Here is a 21,473-nt window from a genome sequence, read left to right as displayed (position 1 = left end):
AGGCAAGCATCACAATATTAATATCAAACGAGATAGATTTTAGGCAGAAAAGCTTTCTTAAGCCTTAAGAAAGTTACTATTTCATGATAAAAGGGAAAACTCTTCAGAAGATGTAATAATCCAGAGTCTACATGCTTTCAATGACATAGCCCAAAAATAAAAGTTGAACATAAATTATAAGAAAAAATTAATTTCATGAGGGAAAATTTAAATATACTTCTCAAGAATTTATAAATCAATCTGAAAAAATGCATAAAGATATACATCTGAACCAATGTAATAATATAGCTTGATCTAATGGATGGATCTGCACTCAGTAAAAGTACACCATATTTTTCAAACTTACAAAAACTGACTATATAGAATGTCTCATAAAATACCGGAAGTCAGTATCACATGTACCATAATCTCTGACTTTAGGGACGTACATCTAGAAACCAATCATGAGAGACAATTTGGAAACTGAGAAACACATTTGTAAGCAACTGACAATAAAGCTCTATGAATCAAAATTTGTGAAGGCAGCTAGAGAAAATCCTAAAGGAAAATAAACAGCTTTGAATTCAGATATTAGAAAATAAAGTGGACTGAATTTGCTGAGTTCAACTCAACCCAAAGAAGTCAGAAAAAGAACCATGCCCTTCTGTGATTCAGTGCTGTTTGTACTGAATCTGCATACCACCTCTCATGATCACGAACACCAGTAAGTGGGGGAACAGTGACATAAACGGATTCTCCAATCTGAAAATGGATCACATGTGCATTAGCTGATTTTGTGTTTCTGGTACTTGTGCTTCTTCCTAAAGCAGCTAGCATGCAGTACCATGGCAGTCAAGACACCACCTAGTGAAGAACCACAAATGCAAAACTCTTGGACATAATTAAATGTGCCTTCTTAGACCAGGTACAAAAGTAAGCACATTCTACATTTTACATCTTTCCAGTATTTCTGAATCTGGAAGGATTTCATTGTTGTTGTAGGATTAGCCTGGCCTGAAATCAGGTGCTTTTCAATAGGAAACGAGCAGCGAACCAAGACTTGGCACACATGCATCCAGCATTTCTAGATGGTAATGTTTCCCGACAGGCATGTACGCCTAGAAGTAGGCAGCAAGCCTTCTGGAGAAGAATCATTCTGACAAGATGGGCCACTAAGAAATACAGCTTTAAAGAGGTAAGGTAGCGGGTTAAGGCATTAATTGTTCTTTAGAAAAATATCGGATGGTTATGCTGATATATTTAGGAAAAATGATTATATACAGGGACAGTTTCTTTACGTCAGAGTTCCTAAAATTCTCCTGGCTTCCTTCTAGTCAGGTAAGATCTACTGGACTGAAAAAGTTGCTTTTTCTAGAAACAGCGATAAAAAGAAGAAAGAAAAACCAAACAAAACTTTTCACGAGGTGCCTGCCTTCCTTTGTGAAGTACATAAATTAGCCTGTTGAAGCCCGACAGTTGGAGGACTGCCATTTCAGGATTCTTGTCTGATAAAGTAGGCTGCACAATTTAAGGTAAGAGTATTTGCCACTCTGTGAACCCTCGGGCGCTTACCGAATTATTCCCGTGGGAAGCAAGCCAGAGGCTGCACTGGGCTTCACACTCGGCTTAATCAAGCTGATCCCAAGGAAAGGATGGGAGCTTAGGTCCCACAACAGGAAACTGGGTTTGAGCCCACAAAATGAGCCTCTTGGCAACAATGAGCTGCTCAGCTGGGCTTCCTTGCCCTAGAACAGATAAGCACTGTAGCCCCTAGAAGCCAGCCATCCAGGGCAGATAAGAGAGGGGTGATGAAAGGGAAAGTAGATGACAAAGTAAGGGAGAGAAGCACTGGGCATTTGCCCAGAGACCGACCTCTCTAGGGATTTTGCAGAAACCCACACACCATGTCATCTGTTCTCAGCTTCTCAGAGGAGCGGAACACAATGCTGTCTCCTTACCCAGGGTCAGGTTCTAAAACTCTGCAGGTAGCAAAGATTACTTGTAGTCCAAATGACCCTTGGATAAGTTCTTGAATTGTTCCCTAAACTATAATATATGTGGTTAAAATCCTTTGTGTATAAAATCCTTTACACTAAATTTTATGGCCACTAAAGTTTGAGGAACACTGAGTAGGAATAGGAGGAGGCCATAATATCATTTCAATCATTTGCCTTTCAGATAATATTTAAATCATTGGCTGGGAATAGAGATGCATGGAGAATTCTACCTCCTTCTTGTGGGGTATATGCCATACACTCTTCCTACGTTTTCTAAACCTTAATACCTATCAGTCCTTTGTGTGTTGTTGAGAAGATTATATCAAGTGGCATATTCTCCCACTGGGGATGGGCATACAATTATTTATGAAGTGAATTTATGGTCCACAGCTTGAATTACTCACAGGCATCTTAAACTCAACATGTACAAAACTGTATTCAGCATCTCCTCTACACAGATCCGTTACATCCTATATTCTCTGTGGTGGTTTTAAAAAAAAGGTCCAGAAATTCTTTGACACTCCTTGCAAAAGTTGAAGCCCAATTCCCCTTCCCTTAAGTTTAGGTTGAGCTTAGCGACCTGCTTCTAAAGAACAGAATAAAGTAGAAGTGACGGTGTGTGACTTCTAAGAGTAGGGTCCTAAAAAGCACCATGGCTTGCTCTTTGCTCTTTCTTGGGTCACGCACTGGGAGAGGTTTGCTGCCATGTTGGAAGGACACTCAAGCAGCCCTGTGGAGAGCTCCATGTGGTGGGGAACTGAGGCTTCCAGGACAAATCCAGGAAGGAACTGAGGTGGCCTGCCAAGGTGTGAGTGGTGAGTGACTCACCTTGGAAAAAGCTCCTCCGGCCCCCATCAAACCTTCGAATGACTGCAGCCCTAGCCGGTGTCTTGAAAGCCGCTTCCTAAGAGACCCTGAATCAGAACCACCTAGCTGATCCATTCTTGGATTTCTGACACACAGAAACTGTTAGAGAATAATGTGTGTTGTTTTACGTTGCTAAAGTTTGAGATACGTTATTGAGCAATAGCTAGTTACCACGTCCCAAACCCCAGGGAATGTCTCTACCTATTACCTGAGCACCCAAACGTCCAAACTAGCACTCATTCTTACTTCCCCTTCTTTTTAAACCATTTTTTCCCAATCCAGTTGACCATCCAGTCCCGTAGAGTTGCCCCACCTCTCCTGTCCATTCTCACCCATGCCACTTACACGAGTGTAGATGCTCACGTCCGTTCCTTCCTTGCGGGAACGTTTCCCTTTTTCTCCTTCTGATTTTTTACTCCCTACAGCCTACAAAGCAGTGAACTGAATATCCTTCTCAATCTAACCTTGTTTGAACCCCTTCAGCGTTCCCCACTGCCTGAAGGCAAGGGTCATGAGGCCTTCCTGCTCTTCCCCTCCCTCCCCATGCCAACCTAGAGCTTCCTCTCCTCTTGCCCACACCCTGCTTGGCTCTGCTAATCTCGCTTGTCTTCTACAACTCAGCTTGGACATCTCGGCCACTGATCTCTCCCCCAGCCCATACAGTTGGGTCAGGTTATAAAGCACCCTGTGCTCACTTGAAATTGGCTATTTTTCCTATTTTCACAATCACCTATTCTTAACTGGTCTACTCCCCCACGCTGACGGCCTCCCCACTCCTATCCCTCCCTCCCCACAGGCACACAGAGCTTCATGTGGTGCTCAGCACTGAGCCTAGCATGCGGTGGAGATGAAGAAATAACTCGAATAAATGCCTTATTTAGATGTGAAGATGCCCCGCTCTTCTGGTAAAATGCTTCTCACAGTGTCTCACTACATATCGGAACTCCATGATCAAAATGCCCTACCAACAAATCACTTTTGTTAACCAGGTCAGCTTTCTTCAAAACAGAATTTAGAAATGTTAGCTGACTCTTAGAGAAATGATATTACAAAGAAGCAGTTGCTCTAACACAAGTTACCTCAGCAATATAAAGCTCCTCCCTGATACTGGGAGCAACCGAGGGTGGGCATGGCTAAGCCAGGACGAGGTTCTTCTAAAGGGCAGGGAGGAGAAGTGGACAACTGTTGGTCTTCAGAATTGAAGCCAGTCTCGAGTGCAAGGGGCAATGGCTTCTGCAGATGGCCAAGTAATGGCACTCTGGGCCCGGGCCCCTACAACCCTGCCCACCCCCCACCTCACCAGCTCTGCACCATCTGTATTTATCCTTTGTGGAGACGAAGCTGAGGGTGCCTCCCTGCCCTACCCCCTATCCAAGGAAATAGGCTCACAAGGCTTCCTCTCCCCCCACGGGGCGATGCAATGGGTGCACTGACTTAGTTTTATTTCCTTCCCCTCAGACGTTTAAGAGCCTGCAGACTCTGGCACCAGAAATATGAATAGGAGCCTACAGAGATACTCTTCCAACTGCTGCTCAAGCAATTAAATTTGCTGATCCACAGGGTGTGGTAGAGGATTGGAAGTCTGACTTCTCTAGAGCTGGGCTCAGCCAAGTTTTTCTCTAAAGGGCCAGACACTAAACATGTTAGGCTTTGCAGCCCGTACAGTCTCTGTGGCAACTACTCAACTCTGTCTGAGCACAAAAGCATCCATAATGAATATGTAAATGTAGGGGTGTGGCTGCTTTCCAATAAAACTTTAGGTACCAAAATAGGTGGCAGACTGGGCTGGACCTGGAGGTGACAGTTTGCTGAGTCCTGCGAAAACAACTTGAATAAAATTTCATTTCTCAAAGTTAGATATATATATATATATTTAAAATTGTGAAACTTTAATGTTTTGTGCAAGTGGCACCCCCAGATACGGTTGTGTGAGTATAAAGAGTTTAAGATGACATATAGTTTGGGGCTTTATTTACCAAAATGTTAAATGTAGATAGCTTTTGACCAGCTATTCCAATGATAAGAATACACTGAGCAGAATATTCACAGATGTACACCATGATATATGTAAAAAGATGTTTACTGTAATAAAAAAAAGGTTTTTTTGAGTAGTATGAATTTGATGGTGCTATAAATAGGAACTAGTTGAAATTTTCCCTAATTACTGCTATCCCAACTACTGTTTTCATCTCCCTTCCCCACTTCATGTTATCTTGTCACTTTTGGTCATTAAAACCCAATTCAGTTTAGAACTGCTAATTTCTCATCTTAAAATCTTATGTCTTTCACTCTCCTAGTGGTACTGGCCAAAGCTAAGTCTCAGGGAACTCGGGATAGGGAAGGCTCTTCCCTCCCTCCTCCTACTCGGATGTTTTAGGCCCAGAGAAGGGGCTGGGTGGATGGGTGCATGCGGTGGGCACTGGGAGAGCCTGGGCTGTCCTACTTCGACTTCCTTCCCCAGACAGGATTCTGAGAGGCAGTTGGTTCTCTCTAAACCCCGAGCCTCTGCTCTCTTGATGAGCTCCTTGAGGGCCCACGGGATCTCCCCACTGCCTTCTCCTCTGGTACCGGAGACCTTGCTTGACTTCATGTCTTCACTCTGTCCTCAGCTCCTGGCACTGCCTCTGGCTGGGGCCGTCTCACCTTGGCTGGCGTATTAGTCTGCTGGGGAGGCTGCCATCACAAAGACCACAGGCTGGGTGCATTAAACAGCACAATGTCCCACAATTCTGGAAACTAGAAGTCCAAGAGCAAAGGGTTAACCGGGTTGGTTTCTTCTGAGGGCTCTCTCCTTGGCTTGGAGGTGGCCATTTTCTCCCTGTATCTTCACATGGTCTTCACCTTTATGTGTGAATCCTAACCTTCTTCTTTTTTTAAGATTTTATTTATTTATTTATTTATTTATGAGAGCGTATGCAAGTGCACAAGTGTATAGGGGGAGGGGCACAGGGAGAGGGACAAGCAGACTCCGTGCTGAGCGCTGAGCCCGACGCGGGACTCCCCATCCCATGACACTGAGATCATGACCTGAGCTGAAATCAAGAGTCAGACGCTTAACCGACTGAACCACCCCGGCACCCCCCAATCTCTTCTTATAAGGACATAGATCATATCAGATTAGGGTCCCACCCTTAATGATCTCATTTCAATTTAATTACCTCTTTAAAGACCCCCATCTCCAAATATTAGAGATTAGGACTTCAACATATGAATTTTTTGGGGGGGGTAACAATTAAGCCCATAACAGGTGGGGTGCTACAAAATGACTCAAGTGCACTACTATCAGTCCACACACAGGATACCTGTATCACCCTACCCCACCATGCTGTGACAATGCAGGTCACCCCTGCCACCTTCCTCAGGGCACACACCCAAGTCCACTGCCTATGTAGACGTCCACCTGGGTGTAAGAAGACAATCTCCCTTGTGGAAGGTTTTCTGAATCTCCAGCCATGACTCTCTTGCAGCAACCCTCACTTGGCTTTGGAGGGGCAGAAAGGGACTCACCCCACTATTCCCAACCAATGGTGACTTTTGAAAATTTCCTCACTCTTTCTCCTCCCCAATCTTCTGCTCATATAGGCTGGGGTGATGGCTGAGCTTGGCAAAAGTGGGTCACTTTTTAAGAGGCCTTGGGGGAAGCATCCAACCCGCTGTTGAGAGCATCTTGCCATCTCTTTCTTTGTGATATGGGGTACTTCGCACCATTGTGCCCTTAGCCTTGGGTCCAAGTTGCCCATTCACTGGCTAAAGGAAATTTCTACTTAAGTAATTTATTTTTTTTTAAATATATACAAGGGCTAATCTAAATGCCCATTAATAGAAGAGTGATTGCATATAGCATGAAATTCGTTATGGCATATCAATGTAAAAAAAATTTTCTAAACTTATTGACATGGAATGGGACCTCAGATATATTTAAAAAATAAATCAAATCACAACATGGTATGTTTAGAATGAGAGCATTTATATAAAGTTATAAACATTTATATGTGTTTTGGGGGATAGATAATATCTAGAAGGAACAGAAATATACTATATTAATAGCAGCTACCCAAATGGAGTAGGTACAGGGAGAAAGGGGCTTTTCTGTGTTGTTTTCGTTTTTAAAAACACCAGCATGTGCCACATTTTAAAATAAAGAGGTAATCTAAATATAATTAGATGCTATAACAGTTTCTAGAAATCTTCTCTTGGGCAAAGTCACGTTAACATTAGAAAACGTAAGTGCTCAGTAAGGAGTAATTCAGCTGTTAATCGGTAGCACTGTTACGCTCTCACATCCCACCGCCATATTACCAGGGATCTTAATGTTTTCCAAAATAAAGTGTAAAAAGCAGCAGGCATAAACAAAAACATGGAATGTCAGCATCGCGGAAGAGAGGCCGAGAAGACCAGCCTCCAATCGGCCTCCCATGGTCACATGTCTATCATATTCATTTATCCTCACAAGTCCTTCCAAAGGTCTGATCTGTGCAAGCAGTGGGGGTATGAAAATAAATAAGACAGAGACACGCTGCTTGCTTGTCACGGGAAGTGCTGATTCATCTTTGCAGTAGGTCGTTTCACATTTATTTAATTCTACCCCTGTTTTATGGTATCTGACCTCTACCCTCGTCTTTTCACGTTGGCTCCTTTGACTCTTGCTTTGTTTATTTCCCTAGTTTTATTGCTTTTTGTGTTTTAGTCTTGCATTTTGTTTCCTTAAAAGATAATTTTTTTTTTTCTATTTGGGGTTCTGAAAATGTCACTATTTCATTTACGTTCTTTTCCTTAAAGAAAAAGAAAAAAACTTGATTCCACGTTGCATCTCTCTGCCTCCACAAGTCTTTATATTTTTGTGGGGGTTTTGTGTGTGTTTTTTTTTTAAGATTTTATTTATTTATTTATTTGAGAGAGAAATCACGAGCAGGGGCGAAGGGTAGAGGGAGAAGCAGAGTCCCCGCCGAGCAGGGAGCCCGATGCGGGGCTCGATCCCAGGACCCCGGAATCACGACCTGAGCCGAAGGCAGAGGCTTAACCGGCTGGGCCACCCAGGCGCCCAAGTCTTTATGCTTTTGACATTAACATTGGTTTTGGGTAGCAACCCTCTAAGTCACTGTTGTTTCTGGTTCTCAAATGAAGAAACTGAGGCAGAGAACAGAGACATTTCCTTCTGGATGGGTTGTCAGCTGGTACTATGCTCCCCATAAAATCTCAGGGGGGCAAGAGCACTGCCCGGCAGACTGTACCCAGGGAGCCCTTGTTGAATAAATACCTGATGGATGTTCCAGTGTTCTGTACCTTTCGTAACACCAACGTATTTTTATTTTCTGGATTTCCTTCCTGATGGTTCGATGTTTCCTTGCTTTCTTCCAGCATAAAGTTCCTTTATCTTTTCATTCCCACCCCGTCACTGGCTGTGAATTACAACTGAGTCACCTCTCAGACCCCAGTGACCCCGAGAAGCAGGCTGTGGCAAGATAGGGGCAGATTTCTGGAATCCACTCCCGCAGTCAGCTCCCCACGACCTCAGGCCTGTGACCGATAAGGACACACACTGAAATGGACACACAGGAAGGAACTGTACCTGAGCGTTCCAAACGGTCCCAGTGGTGAAAGAGACACAGAAGGGGCACTTCCTGTCACTTTTTTAAGCCACTGCTTCCCAAAGCCTGTGCCCGCAGGAGAGATTCCACACATCTATGCAAAAGGGCTTTGTGCCACGTAAGTTTGGGAAACACCATATATTATATCCTCCTTTTGAGACTTTATAATGCACGTGAACCTGTCATAGATTCTGAGCTATCCTACAGAATATGAATCTGTTTGATTTTGTTTACCTCACAAAGGTAAACCAAGGAACCTTTCTTTCCTTTCCTTTCCTTTTCTTTTTAACTCTCTCTCTCTCTCTCAGCCTGTTCATACAGAACAAAATTTCAGAAGCACAGCTCTGAGGCCCACATATCATCCTGGATAGGTAGGCCTCTCCACACATCTTGGACTGCATCTACCAAGAGCCTAGCAGATGCAGCCTCAACTACTCTGTCATAGTTATTCTTCTTCCACATTGGCAGCTAAGGCAGACAGCCTGTGTTTGAGTCCTGGCTCTGACCTTTTGAAAAGTGGGACCTTCATATATATCAATGAAGTATTACTCAGCCATAAAAAAAGAATGGCATCTTGCCACTTGCGACAACATGGATGGACCTGGAGAGTATCGAGCTAAGCAAAATAAGTTGGTCAAAGACCGATATCTATGATTTCACTTATATGCAGAATTTAAAAAACAAAACAAATGAACAAAGAAGAAAAGAGACTAATAAAAAACCAGACTCTGAAATACAGAGAACAAACAGGTGTAGTTGACAGAGGTGGGGGAGGGGAGACGACGAGTGAAATAAATAAAGGGGATGAAGAGTACACTTACTGTGATGAGCACTGACTAATGTATGGAAATACTAAATCATTATATTGCATACCTGAAACTAATAAACAATGTATGCTAATTATATTTTAATTAAAAAAAGTGTGACCTTAGGCAAGTTACAGAATTCCTGTGTGCCCCAGTTTCCTTACCTATAAATGGGAAGGTAACACTACTTACATAGGGGGTTGTCAAGATTAAATGAGCTGATTTAGGTAAGGATAGAAAACACTGCTTGGCACATCACAGTTGTTGATGCTACAGAAGGGTTAGAGATTGCTGTTATTATTTCAGTAATTTTGCTAAAAATTATAATAGAAAAGTGGTTTTCAAAAGCAGGTGCCTTGGATCGCAAGAGCATTTTTTTTTCCCAGAAATAGAAAAATCGATCCTAAAATTCATGTGGCATTTCAAGAAACATCAAATAGTCAAAACAATCTTGAAAAAGAAGAACAAAGTTGCAGGTCTCACATCTCTGACTTCAAAACTTATTACAAAGCTGTAGTAATAAGAGCAGTATGGTGCCAACACAAAGACAGAAATAGAAACCAATGGACCAGATAAGAGAACCCAGAAATACACCCACGCATCTATGATCAAATGATTTTCTTAAATCTTATTTTTAAGTAATCTCTACACAACACCCAAGTGGGGCTCAAACTCACAACCCCAAGATCAAGAGTCGCATGCCCTACTGACTGAGCCAGACACCCCTGGTCAAATGATTTTTGACAGGAATAACAAGACCACACAATAGGGAAAGGACAGTCTCATCAACAAATGGTGCTGGGAAAACTGGATATCCACAAGCAAAAGAATGAAGATGGCCCCCTACTTTATACCACATACAAAAATTAACTCAAAAGTGATTAAGAACCTAAATGTAAAGACCTAAACCTATAAAACTCCCAGAAGAAAACATAGGGGGAAAAGCTTCATGACATTGGGTTTGGCAACAATTTCTTGGGTATGCCACCAAAAGCACAGGCAACAAAAGCAAAACTAGATGAATGGGACTAAATCACACTGGAGAAGGAGTTGGCCGCAAACTCAACGCCTCAGTTGCAGCTGCAGAATCCTGAATCCCCATCCCGGCCTCTTGTTCTCTTTTCCTCCACCTTGCCAATGGTTAGCATGTAACAGATCCATGTTAGCTGACCTCTTGGTGGTGGGAAAGTTCCAGATCACATCTAAGGTTTCAATGTCTTTGAAGATTCTGATCCCTTAGATCCCAAATTCAAAGCTGAAAAGAACCTCTTTCAGAACTCCATCCCCAATCTCAATCTCCTGCAAGGAATTTCTCCATAGATTTCCAGACCAGTTCAAATAAATAGGGAGGCAACTTATCATGGTGGGGTCAAAGGTATCAACCCCATTTCTTCATCCACAGATTGAGTTTGATAGAGGAGATAATGTGAGACCTCAAAGAGATAATGAGTAAAGTGTGTGGCAATAATTCTATAATATTACTTAATATTACTCATATTACATTATATTTAAATCACTCTTAACAGTATTAGAAGATCTGGGGCTAAACCAAGCCTCCCATAGTCACTATGAGTCTCCAAGATGGTCATGAAACCCCTGAAGTGACCCTTAGACTCAAGACGGAAGCATGACAAATGAAGTGTGGGGGCCAGTCACTAATCATGGAATCAACTGGAATCCTCAGCACATCCACTATCATGTTCCTAAGGTAACTGTTATGGGCTGGATTTTGTCCTCCAGAAGTCATATTTTGAAATTCTAACCCCCAGTACCTCAGAATGGAGTGTATTTGGAAATAAGTTCTTTAAAGAGGTAATGAAATTAAAAACCAACCCTACTCATACCTTGATCCTGGACTTCGAGCATCCAGAATTGAGAAAAAATAAATAAAATTGTGTTGTTTAAGTCACACAGTTTATGATGCTTTGTGATGGCAGCTCGAGCAAACGAATATAGTATGTGATCTCCCCGACTGGCACACCTAGTTTCAAGGAGAATCTTAGCTCTGGAAAGGCATATCAGCTCTTCCATTCATCCCTTCTCCTAGAAAGCCCTTCTACTGTTGCCTGACAGATTTAGAGGGAAAGAGAGAAGCCCCCTAGAGACTGAGACAAAGAAACCATCACCTTTACTTACACATGTCCCACTGCATTGTATAATTACATTCCATGAAACTAATTTACGGGACTTGATTAATTTCATACTCTCCTGAGGGATGTATTCAGGTATCATATAGCTATGCCAACTTCACAGGGAGATCTGAGGCATTTAGCTATGTCTTTATTGTGAAATGTACACAGCTATTTGGAGAGAAAATGTGCTTATGCTTTTGAATAATTGTTCACAGAATTATAGCATTACATGGGATTCCCAAACTCTGTCTGGTCTATCACTCCCCATTTCCTAGTTACCATGCTAGTGAATAACAGTTAGTACTGGGAAATAAAATTAACAGCCTAAGACCAGTCACTGACCCATCGAGCTAGTCTGAAACAAGCCTTGAGCTTATAAACTGGTAAGTACATGAAAAATGTGGTGACAGCCTTTTTATGCCAAATCTTGTCTCAGGCCTTCTATCAAGGACATGATCTTTGATCATCCCTGAACTTAGTCTAAGGCACAGAGAAAACCTCCCTACGGCCAGCCCGGGGATGGGGTTTTGCTCCATCCCAAGCTTTCTGTTTTTCATTTATCAATACTAGCCTTCCCATGGATCAAAAATCTCCAGCGGTCCTCTCATCTCCATGTTACCTGCCCTCCTAACCTACCTCTTGCACAGCTGCTCTCTTGAGATCGCACCAGGTTGGCTTCACGCCTGTTTTATTTTAGGAAGCGCTATTTCCAAACTCCCAATATCATCAACCCTTCCTGGGTATTTCTGGGAGTTGGATGTAGAAAAAAGTATTTGCTAAGTAACGTTTTTATTCCTCTTTTTTTTTTTTTTAAGATTTTATTTATTTATTTGACAGAGAGAGACAGTGAGAGAAAAAGGAACATAAGCAGGGGGAGTGGGAGAGGGAGAGGCAGGCTTCCTGCCGAGCAGGGAGCCCGATGTGGGGCTTGATCCCAGGACCCTGGGACCATGACCTGAGCCGAAGGCAGACGCTTAATGGCTGAGCCACCCAGGCGCCCCTTTTATTCCTCTTTGAATAAAAGGTTCCCTTGCTTCATGGGCAGTGGTGGCTTTCTAAATGGGGCTTCCGTGTTGGGTTTGGACAACCCTATATCCTGCTTGGGAAGCCTGCGCTTTCTGAATTTCTGGACTGGAAGGGACTTTGAGAGATCTCTGCGTGCAGGCAAAACTATACCTAAACATTCCAATTATCCACCTGAGGTTTCCAAACTAGCTTCCCACAAGCTTTGACAGAGGTAGCTTCTCCAGTACTCAGTTTGTTTATCCGGCTACTTTTTCGGGTAGGAGTTCAATAAACATTTCAGTCCTAGAACCATACGGAAAGCATTAAACTAGTCTGGAGGAGGGTACGTTACAAAAAGAATGGTTCAGACACACATTTTGCCCTTATTAAAGAATTTAAAATCTAAGTGGATAGAGAAGAAAAGACACACACCAGGTTCACACACAACAGCACAAGTAGAGTCAAATGCCACAAGAGGTAATCGTGAATTTCAGAGGCCGGAGTAGCACCTCCGACCAAGGGCACAGAGTCCACGAACCTAGAAGCTCCAGATAAGAGGTAGTGTTTGGGCTGGACCTGGTTGATGGGCTGGGGGGGGGAGGGATAGATTACATCTGAGCACCCCTGTTCCCTTTGTCCTCAGCCCTCAAATCCACAATCAGGATTTATTCTGTTCTTTCTCTCTCTGAGTCAGAATCTTCTCGGAGCTTGTCAGGGGCTCCACTGGGCCTGATTCCTGTCTTCAAACTGGGAGTTCTCCTTGTAAGATTAGAGTTGGCCACTGCCCCGCAGGGAAGAGGATGACGAGAGGAAAATGTCACCATCCCCTTCACATCCCAGCCCAGTAGGGACACCTCAGTAGAGGCAGAGACTTGCAGGCCTGTGCTCTTGGCAACAGTGGCTAAGTGGCTACGTGTAGTCATAGAGACCACGGGCCAGCATGGGACCAGGACTTCATGCTGACTAATCAGATGTGGATTTAGCTTTCTGCAAGTGCTTCTGCCCAAGCTGGCTCGATCTTGTTCGGATGGGGGGCATTCACACTTTCTTCACCATGCTTACGTCAGCTTGTGTCAAGCACAGCAAAGCTACAGGTTCTCAGTCATGGGGAATGCAATGGTAACCTCTCACCGGATGTGCCCACTCTTCTCCAGGCCCCTCTCCCTCAATTTGCATGCACTCTACCTCTCTTCCATGTCTGTCCTTCTGGGATTGCCTCCCTTCTTTCTGCCCTAGGTAGAGTTCCAGCCTCTGTGATGTCTCAGGTGGACAACCACCTCCCACCCTGCCTCCCGTCTCTCCCACACCAATGCTAGTCCATTGCCAATCAAAACACCCAGCTCAGAAAACTCTGGCTTCCCACTGCCGATACACATAATACCAACTTCTATGCTTCACCCGCAGGGCTCTCCAGCATTTAGATCAATTCCCCCATGGGTCCCCTAATGCTCTACTTTGCAGACAAAATGAGCTCCCAGTTCCCCAAGTCTTGCTGACAGCTCTCCTACCTCTACAGCTTGGTTTATATTCCCTTCTGCTGAAGTGCTCCTTCCCCCGACTACTGAATCTACTTTACCCGTGAAACCTGTACTTGCTCCTTTACAACCAAGGAGAAAGGCCAAGGCCCTCCCACCTTTAAGGGCCCAGAGCTCCGTGGTTATACCTCTTATGGAATTGACTTCACTCTACACATCGCAAGCCATTTGTTTTCTCCTTCTCCCCACTAGAGTGAGGGTTGCATCTTGACTACTTTCACTTCACATGCAGTCCTTAGGGGTAGCATCTTGTCCATAATAAATGCACAAGCTCTGAGAGTGGTGTTCAGTTACACTTCCCCCTAATTTTTTTTCACCTTTCCCCCAAATTTTTAAGGGTTGGAAAGGAATTAGGAAACGCCACCTTATCCTTAAAATAGAAGACTGCTAGATTTTTTTTTAAGCCCTGAGAACTTCAAATGCACGGACTAGATTTTGCTAGAGGCTTTTGATAAGGCTCAGAGGAAAGAGCACAAGATCTAAATGTAAGTATTCCAATTAAAAAAATAGTAATAATAAAAACAAGAGCTAGGCCTCTTGGTCCTGATCTCAGTCCAGCCACTGACTGTGACCTTGAGCCAATCCCTCACTGTAACCGGGGCTTTTTTTTTTTTTTTCTTTTTTGCCTGTAAACTGAAGAAGTGAGTGAAAATGAATTCTAAGATTTATTTCAGTTTCTATTACCCTAGCAGTTGAAACTCAGGATGTAAGAATAATACGAGAATCAGGAAACTATCAAAAGAGTAGGCAAATGGCTTCCTGGAGCCCTCAAATGATAATGGTGCTCAGACAGGGAGCATCCACTCCTCCTCTTCTCCTACACCCCTCTTGCACACCTATCTCCCCAAACCCCCACGATCCCTGCCATTATTAATGCAGAAGGACCTGCATCCACATGTTCTTTGTCAACTCTGAGGCAGACCGGATATCAGGGACAGATTCTGCCCTTCACTGCTTTTCCCTCTGCCCCTTCTTCCCCTTCCCCTCTTCCCCAGCTATACTATTAACTGGACTTGGTAAAGAATTGAGAACCCATCCCAAATTCAAATACTATTCTAGCACAAAGTTGGTTCCTGTAAAGCCTCTATTTACAAGATCTTGGCTCGTCAAACAAAGGGCAAGCAATTCCAGACTTGGTAAAAAGAAAAAAAAAAAAAGCTTTTATTTGCTCTGGGTGACCTCAGGCTTTCCTATCATAAACTATATCGAGTACTTGAACCTACCGGCAAACCCCACACCTTGTGTTCTCGCTAGCTAGGAGGTATGAAGTCTAAAGGTCAAGGAATTATGATCCTTTAATAAGAGATTCAACCTTTCCCTAGTACAGAGCTATTCAAGAATGAAAAACCAAATGGAATGTAAAAGAAAATGCACTGGGATATACCAAAGAGAGCCCTCACAACGGAAAAAAGTTAATTGGCTTCTGGTTAATAGGAAGGAGACTCTGGCTTATTATCCTTAAGTACCTTTGAAGCCTTACACCTTATTTTGGACATAAAGGTTACTTTGAGTTACAAAGCAAAATCTCCTGGGATGTTTAGGTACGGACAAGTGCGAGGGACAACAGGCTCATCTTGTTTTATCCATCTTTGAGTTGCAAAGCAAGGTTCAAGCCATTTTAAAGTACAGGGCTTTCACTATCCTGAATATGTGTAATTTACCAGTAAGGACAGGGTTTTCCTCCCAGATAAGAAGTCTCTTATCAATTAAGAGAAATTTCATGGGTCATTTTTTTTATTACCAGGAATTTTAATTAATGATTCCAGATTTCACTTTCTGCAAATATGATCAATTAAGATTTTAAGAAAACTTTCATCAAATTGAACATTTTGAAGCGGTGTCTCATTCAGTGGCAGCTCCCATTTCTCTCTGTGGCTTGGGGCAGCCATCCGGGAGGAAACAAGCCTGGAAGCTGGGCTTGCTCACAAGGCAGTTTGCATAAGACTGACACCACGTCAAGAGTTCAGATGAAAGAAGGGGGCGGTTTACACAGATGCTGTCCCTCTCCCTTGAATCACCAAGACCAACCAGTACTCTGATCTCAGGAAGAATCATACTTTAAATCCCTCCCGGGTGGGAGTCTAGTTTTGTTTTTTTGGTTTCCACAGAGGAATTTAATAATCCATGTATTTCTTGTTTGAAATTGACCAGGTGGTCATTTTGTTTTAGTTTCTCACATAACTTAGCCTCTCAGTGAAATAGCAATATTCTGTCCATAGCGTATTTTATCTCCAGATTTTGAAAAGGTGGGAGAGAACAACCCAAGTCCCTTTTTGAGGATGACCTATTTCTGCAGCTTAGAACTTAGATAAGATTTAAAGATTACAAGATTCATTCAAAAAAAAAAAAAAGAAAGGAGAAATGTATGTTATGAGCTTCGGCAACTATAAGCAGTAATACAAGAAATAAAAATGCCACTGTACCAGGGCCGCTCCTCTTGTTAAACAGACACGGGAATATCCATTAGGCAAGAGTCCTAAACGGTTTCCAAACTGTCACTTCCTTCGATTTTCTATCTCTATTTTCATCATAGACAGAAAGGAAGACAAAATGTTTAGAGCTGTTCAGAGCCTGTGTTCCCTAAATTACCTGATCGCCAAGGGAGGGGCAGGGGATAGCCGTCAAAGACCACAAGCCTTCCCAGTCTGAGTTGATACAGAATGAAACGCAGCTACCAGCTATCACTGGCGAGGGGCTGGGCAGAACCCCCCATCCTCTCCTCCTCTTCCTCCTCTCTCCCCCTCGAACTTCCCAGCAGCAATCGACCGGTCCGCGAGAACGACACTCTCCATTGCGATCTGGCCTCCGGACACCCGATCCTCCCAGAGCCGCACCGGGACCCACCTACCTCCTGAGGATGCGAGGAGGCTGGCTACCCGCAGGGCGAGAAGGATGCTCGGTTGCAGCTCGTCAGCATCCCCCTTCCGGAGCGGTTAACTGGGAATACACATTCGCCTCCATTTTCTGGTCACGTGATCACTGGCACATCTAAATAAGGATGATCACCTGCCTCCCAGATCTCCCAGTGAACCGGCCGCCACCGGTGCTCTCCGGCTGGGGGATGGAGCCCGGGCTGCGCCGAGTTTCGTTTGGGAACATAAAATACTCTTTCATCCAGGTTGTGGAGTCTGAGAAGCCCCCTTGACTTTCGTGTCTGCTCGGAAAAACTGCTCCCTCCCCTGTTCCTGAGTGAGGTTGGATGTGAATGGGCTCAAAGCACAGGCTGGAAGGAATCTAGTTCCCCTGAAACATCTTTAAAAAAAAAAAAAAAAATCCCGTAGCTTCACAGAACACGCAGTAAGATGGCATCGTGATTATTTTCTTCACATGGGCAGTGGTTAAGACGGTAACAAAATGGACTTTGGGAGCATGGTGAGATACATAAACAAGGCCAATTGGAGGTTCCAGAGAAGGTTATGATTGCACAAAATCATGGCTATTGGAAGACAGAGGCGTGGGGCCATAAAGCATGCGGACTCTGCAGTCAGAGGTCCTAGAGTTTGAATCTAACTTCTACTATTTATTAGCAAGTTCCGGCCAGTTACTAAAGTGCCTGGTGCCTCAGACCACCAACTCACAGGTGGATAATAATAATACTGGCACTTTAAAGAACGATAAATCTAGGTAGAAATCTTAAAGAGTCTAGATTAAAATCAACTCACAGTAACTGTTAGCTACTAATACCGTTATTAATTCTTAAAACATTTACAGAAATATTTGACATAGTTAAGGTAAATGAAATAGGAATGAAAAGTTTACATGCTAGGCATGCATTCGTTTGTTTGCTCCTCAAAGAAAAAAAAATTTTGTCAGACAAACCAAAAACTTCTGATCACCATCAGGCAAAATGTCAATGCAAAAAGTAACTATGGGTACCGTCCTCAGAACTGGATTGCTCAGAGTTCCATGTTACCTAACTTTTTAGTGTTTTTGGTGGGGGCGGGGCTGGGGGAAGGGGGCTATGGTAGGGAGATAGGGCAGTTTTAGGTACTCTTCCAATTGATCTACCACTAACAAAATAGGAAAGTGAATTACTCAGCAGAGGACCTGGTCATGGTTAAGTACTTAAGAAATATTAGCTCCTGTTCTTAAAATGAAGGGCATTTCTTTCCTCGCCATGGCTGTTGGGGGTGGTGGGAGGGCAGCAAGGAAGGGAGAAGAGGAAGAAGCAAATTTTTTATATCTTTATTTAAACTAAAAGCCTACAGTCGGCGCCTGGGTGGCTCAGTTGGTTAAACATCCGATTCTTGATTTCGGCTCAGGTCATGGTCTCAGGGGCCGTGAGATCAAGCCCCACTTGGGGTTCTGAGTCTGCTGGTTCCCTCTCCCTCTACTCTTCACCCCCCACCCCCACTTGCACTCTCTGTCTCTCTCTCTCTCTAAAATAAATAAATAAAATCTTAAAAAAAATAAACTAAAAGCCTACAAAATTCTTCAGAATTATGAGCAGTTATTAAATAATTTCTCATGTGCCATCTACCTTTCGGCCATGGAGGAGACCTAAGAGGGGGCGGGCATGAGGAAGGTGTGACTTTGGCAGAGTTACTGACTGGCAGAGGTTCAGCAAAAGCCAAAACCGTCAGGGAAGCATGGATGGCTTTAGAGCTTGTGTCCTGGGTGTCCAGGTTGAAGGCTAAAAATGGGGATCTTATCTTTGAGAAGTGCTGGCTCATTAGAAGGAGTTCCTCTTATCAGCTGGGAAAAGAAGCCACTGAGGGTACAGAAAGAGGAGTTAAGTGTGGTAGAACAGACACTAACTAAATCTATTTTATAATCTGTTTTAAAAGTCAGCTGATAGGGATATTAAGTCATCAGTTCAATCACAGATACCTTTAAAAATTTAAGGGGTACTTCATTAAATGGGGGAAATCTGCCCCAGGGTGACATTGTGTGTACAGAAGAAAGAGCTCTCTGGGGAGGCATGAATTATAAGAATAAGCCAGCCCTGGGTGGGGCTGGCTGACGGTAACGGGGCTGAGAGGCTGTTCACAGAGCAAGTGAAGATGAATGACAGAGGACTTGGATCTCAGTTAAAGGACAGTATTCCAGTTACTGAACTTTCAGCAAGTGGACCTTTTGAAAGTCATGATCTTCTTCGAAAAGGCCTTCCTTGTGTGAAAAATGAACTTTTGCCCAGTCATCCTCTTGAAATATCAGAAAAAAATTTCCAGCTCAACCAAGATAAAATGAATTTTTCCACACTAAGAAACATCCAGGGTCTGTTTGCTCCACTAAAATTACAAATGGAGTTCAAGGCAGTGCAGCAGGTACAGCGTCTTCCATTTCTTCCAAGCTCAAACCTTTCACTGGATATTTTGAGGGGTAATGATGAGACTATTGGATTTGAAGATATTATTAATGACCCGTCACAAAGTGAACTAATGGGAGAACCACACTTGATGGTGGAATATAAACTCGGTTTACTGTAATCTGTTGTGCTGTTCATGAAAATAGAGGGGCTGCATGTTGTTTATAGTCATCTTTTTACTAGAATTTGATGTACACAACATTAAAAGTACTGACACAATGGAGTTTTTGCCTAAAAAAAAATAAAAAATAAGAATAAGCGAGCCCTGGGACACCTGGGTGGGTCAGTTGGTTAAGCAACTGCCTTCAGCTCAGGTCAAGATCCCAGAGTCCCAGGATCGAGTCCTGCATTGGGCTTCCTGTTCAGCAGGGAGTCTGCTTCTCCCTCTGACCCTATCCCCTCTTGTGCTCTTGCTCTCTCTCAAATAAATAAATAAAAATCTTAAAAAAAAAAAGACATCTTCTCTAAAAAAAAAAAAAAGAATAAGCCAGCATGTCAAAAAAAGTCTAGACAGAGAGTACAGATGGTGCCAAATCACTGAATTGGAAATGGTCTGGTGTGCAAGCCTGATGGAAAGAGTACTCTCAGCGACCAGAAATGTAAGCAGCAACTAGGACACATGGGGCCTTACAGGTGATAGTAAAGAATGAGAATTGTGTTCCAAAATGACATTGGACGGTTTGAAGAAAGTGGGTGGTGAAAGGAAGATATTTACATTTGAAAGGCCTCACTCAAGCCTGTGGTGGAGTATGGATCGTAGGAGCAGGTTGACAGGAGGGGATAGGAGTGTAGTTGAAGGATCCACGTGGGCCAGCCAGGGCAGGGCTGCCATGTGAGTTTGAGTGGAGTGTGTGTGTGTGTGTGTGTGTGTGTGCGTGTGTGCTGGACTGACTGGGTCCTGGGGCTCTGGGAGGTCATTATACTCAGCCAGATCATCATAAGAAGTTGAGAAGGAGGCCATGTCCAATAATGTTAGATGAAAGATCCAGGTCTGACAAGTCATTCCAGTCTCCAAGTTCTCTCTTGGACTGGAATTGTTAGTTAGCAGTAGGGAAACGTGAGCATGATGGAACTGTAGGAACGTGTAGTGCGCTATGGAGGTGCCGACCGAAGTACACAGTAATTGGTGCTCAGGGGCAAAAGTAGCGGCCTCTGAGATAAATAGAAAGAACATGAAGCATACTGGAAGGAAGAAAACCAGTATAGCAAAATTAATATCAAGAAAACAAAGATGAAAGCAGAATATAATAAAGTGGAAAATAAAAAACAATAAGAAAAAATCGAAATCAAATCAAATTATCGGGAAATGAACCCATCTTTAGAAAGACTGAACAAGAAAAAAAAAGAAAGAAGATACAAATAAATAATATTAGAGAGAAAAGAATGTAACTGCTGAGTGAAAAAATAATAAGAGAATATATGAACAACTTTATTGTGAAAATTTTGATGAAATGGACAATTTTCTAGAAAACTACCGAATAGCAAAGTTGACACAGGAAGAATAAGAAACTCTGAATAGACCAGTAATCATTAAGAAATCACATTACTGGTAAAAAAAAAAAAAAAAAAAAATCTATCCCTCCAAATAAGCAACAGGCACAGATGGGTTCTAGAAATATTACCTAATCCTCATGTATTAGATGATCCCCCTGGATTATATAAATTATTCCAAAGAAGAGAAAAAAGAGAGAAGTTTCCCTAGTTTGTTTTATGGTGCCAATGTAACTGTGATTCCCAAACTAGACAAGAGCCAGATGATGAAGGAAAATCACAGGCCAGTGTCATTTATGAAAATTTAAATGATTTTGAACAGTGGAAGGAAACTAGATTCTTCACTAAGGTTTCTAAGATTCACTCATCTAAATGACTTTGCTATCCCCCTTCAATTAATATTTGACTTGAAGCCACAACTTCATGAGTATAACTACTGTTTGTAGCCGTGAGGGAAATAAAGATGTGGACACCCTAACCACAGCCTCGAGTGGCTTCCATCCAGGTATGTTAGTAAGAGAGACTCTAATAAATACAACAAGAGGCAGAATGTGAGGAAGGCCACAGAACAGGTGCAAAGCATAGGAAGATTCAAGAAAGAGGCTTACTTCTGTTTGAAAAGACTGGAGAATGTTTTAGGAAGGAGGGAGGCATTTGGTCTGGGTCTTAAATGAGAAGTAGAATTTCAATGTGCAGAGAATAGGATGGAGGAAGATCGAGGAATTTAAGGTGTTGAGAGCAAAAAGCAAGGGGGAAAAAAAGTCT

General features: G+C 43.0%; 2 protein-coding genes across 10 annotated transcripts in view; one reads left to right on the top strand and one right to left on the bottom strand.

The window, feature by feature from the left end:
• PRUNE2 (prune homolog 2 with BCH domain) overlaps positions 1 to 21,473 on the bottom strand; it is a 254,412-nt gene that overhangs the window by 45,313 nt on the left and 187,626 nt on the right. The window lies entirely within an intron of this gene.
• LOC113933979 (proteasome maturation protein) lies at positions 18,864 to 19,435 on the top strand. Its single transcript, XM_035723580.1, has one exon. The coding sequence runs from the start codon at positions 18,913 to 18,915 to the stop codon at positions 19,336 to 19,338; it is 426 nt and encodes a 141-aa protein (XP_035579473.1). The 5' UTR covers positions 18,864 to 18,912; the 3' UTR covers positions 19,339 to 19,435.

The sequence above is a fragment of the Zalophus californianus genome, chromosome 13 (genome assembly GCF_009762305.2).
Source record: "Zalophus californianus isolate mZalCal1 chromosome 13, mZalCal1.pri.v2, whole genome shotgun sequence".
NCBI classification, from domain to species: Eukaryota; Metazoa; Chordata; class Mammalia; order Carnivora; family Otariidae; genus Zalophus; species Zalophus californianus.
This window is presented reverse-complemented; position numbering and strand designations above follow the sequence as displayed.

Coding starts and splice junctions, on each gene's coding strand:
- LOC113933979 (XM_035723580.1), top strand. CDS start 18,913: ATGAATGACAGAGGACTTGGATCTCAGTTAAAGGACAGTATTCCAGTT.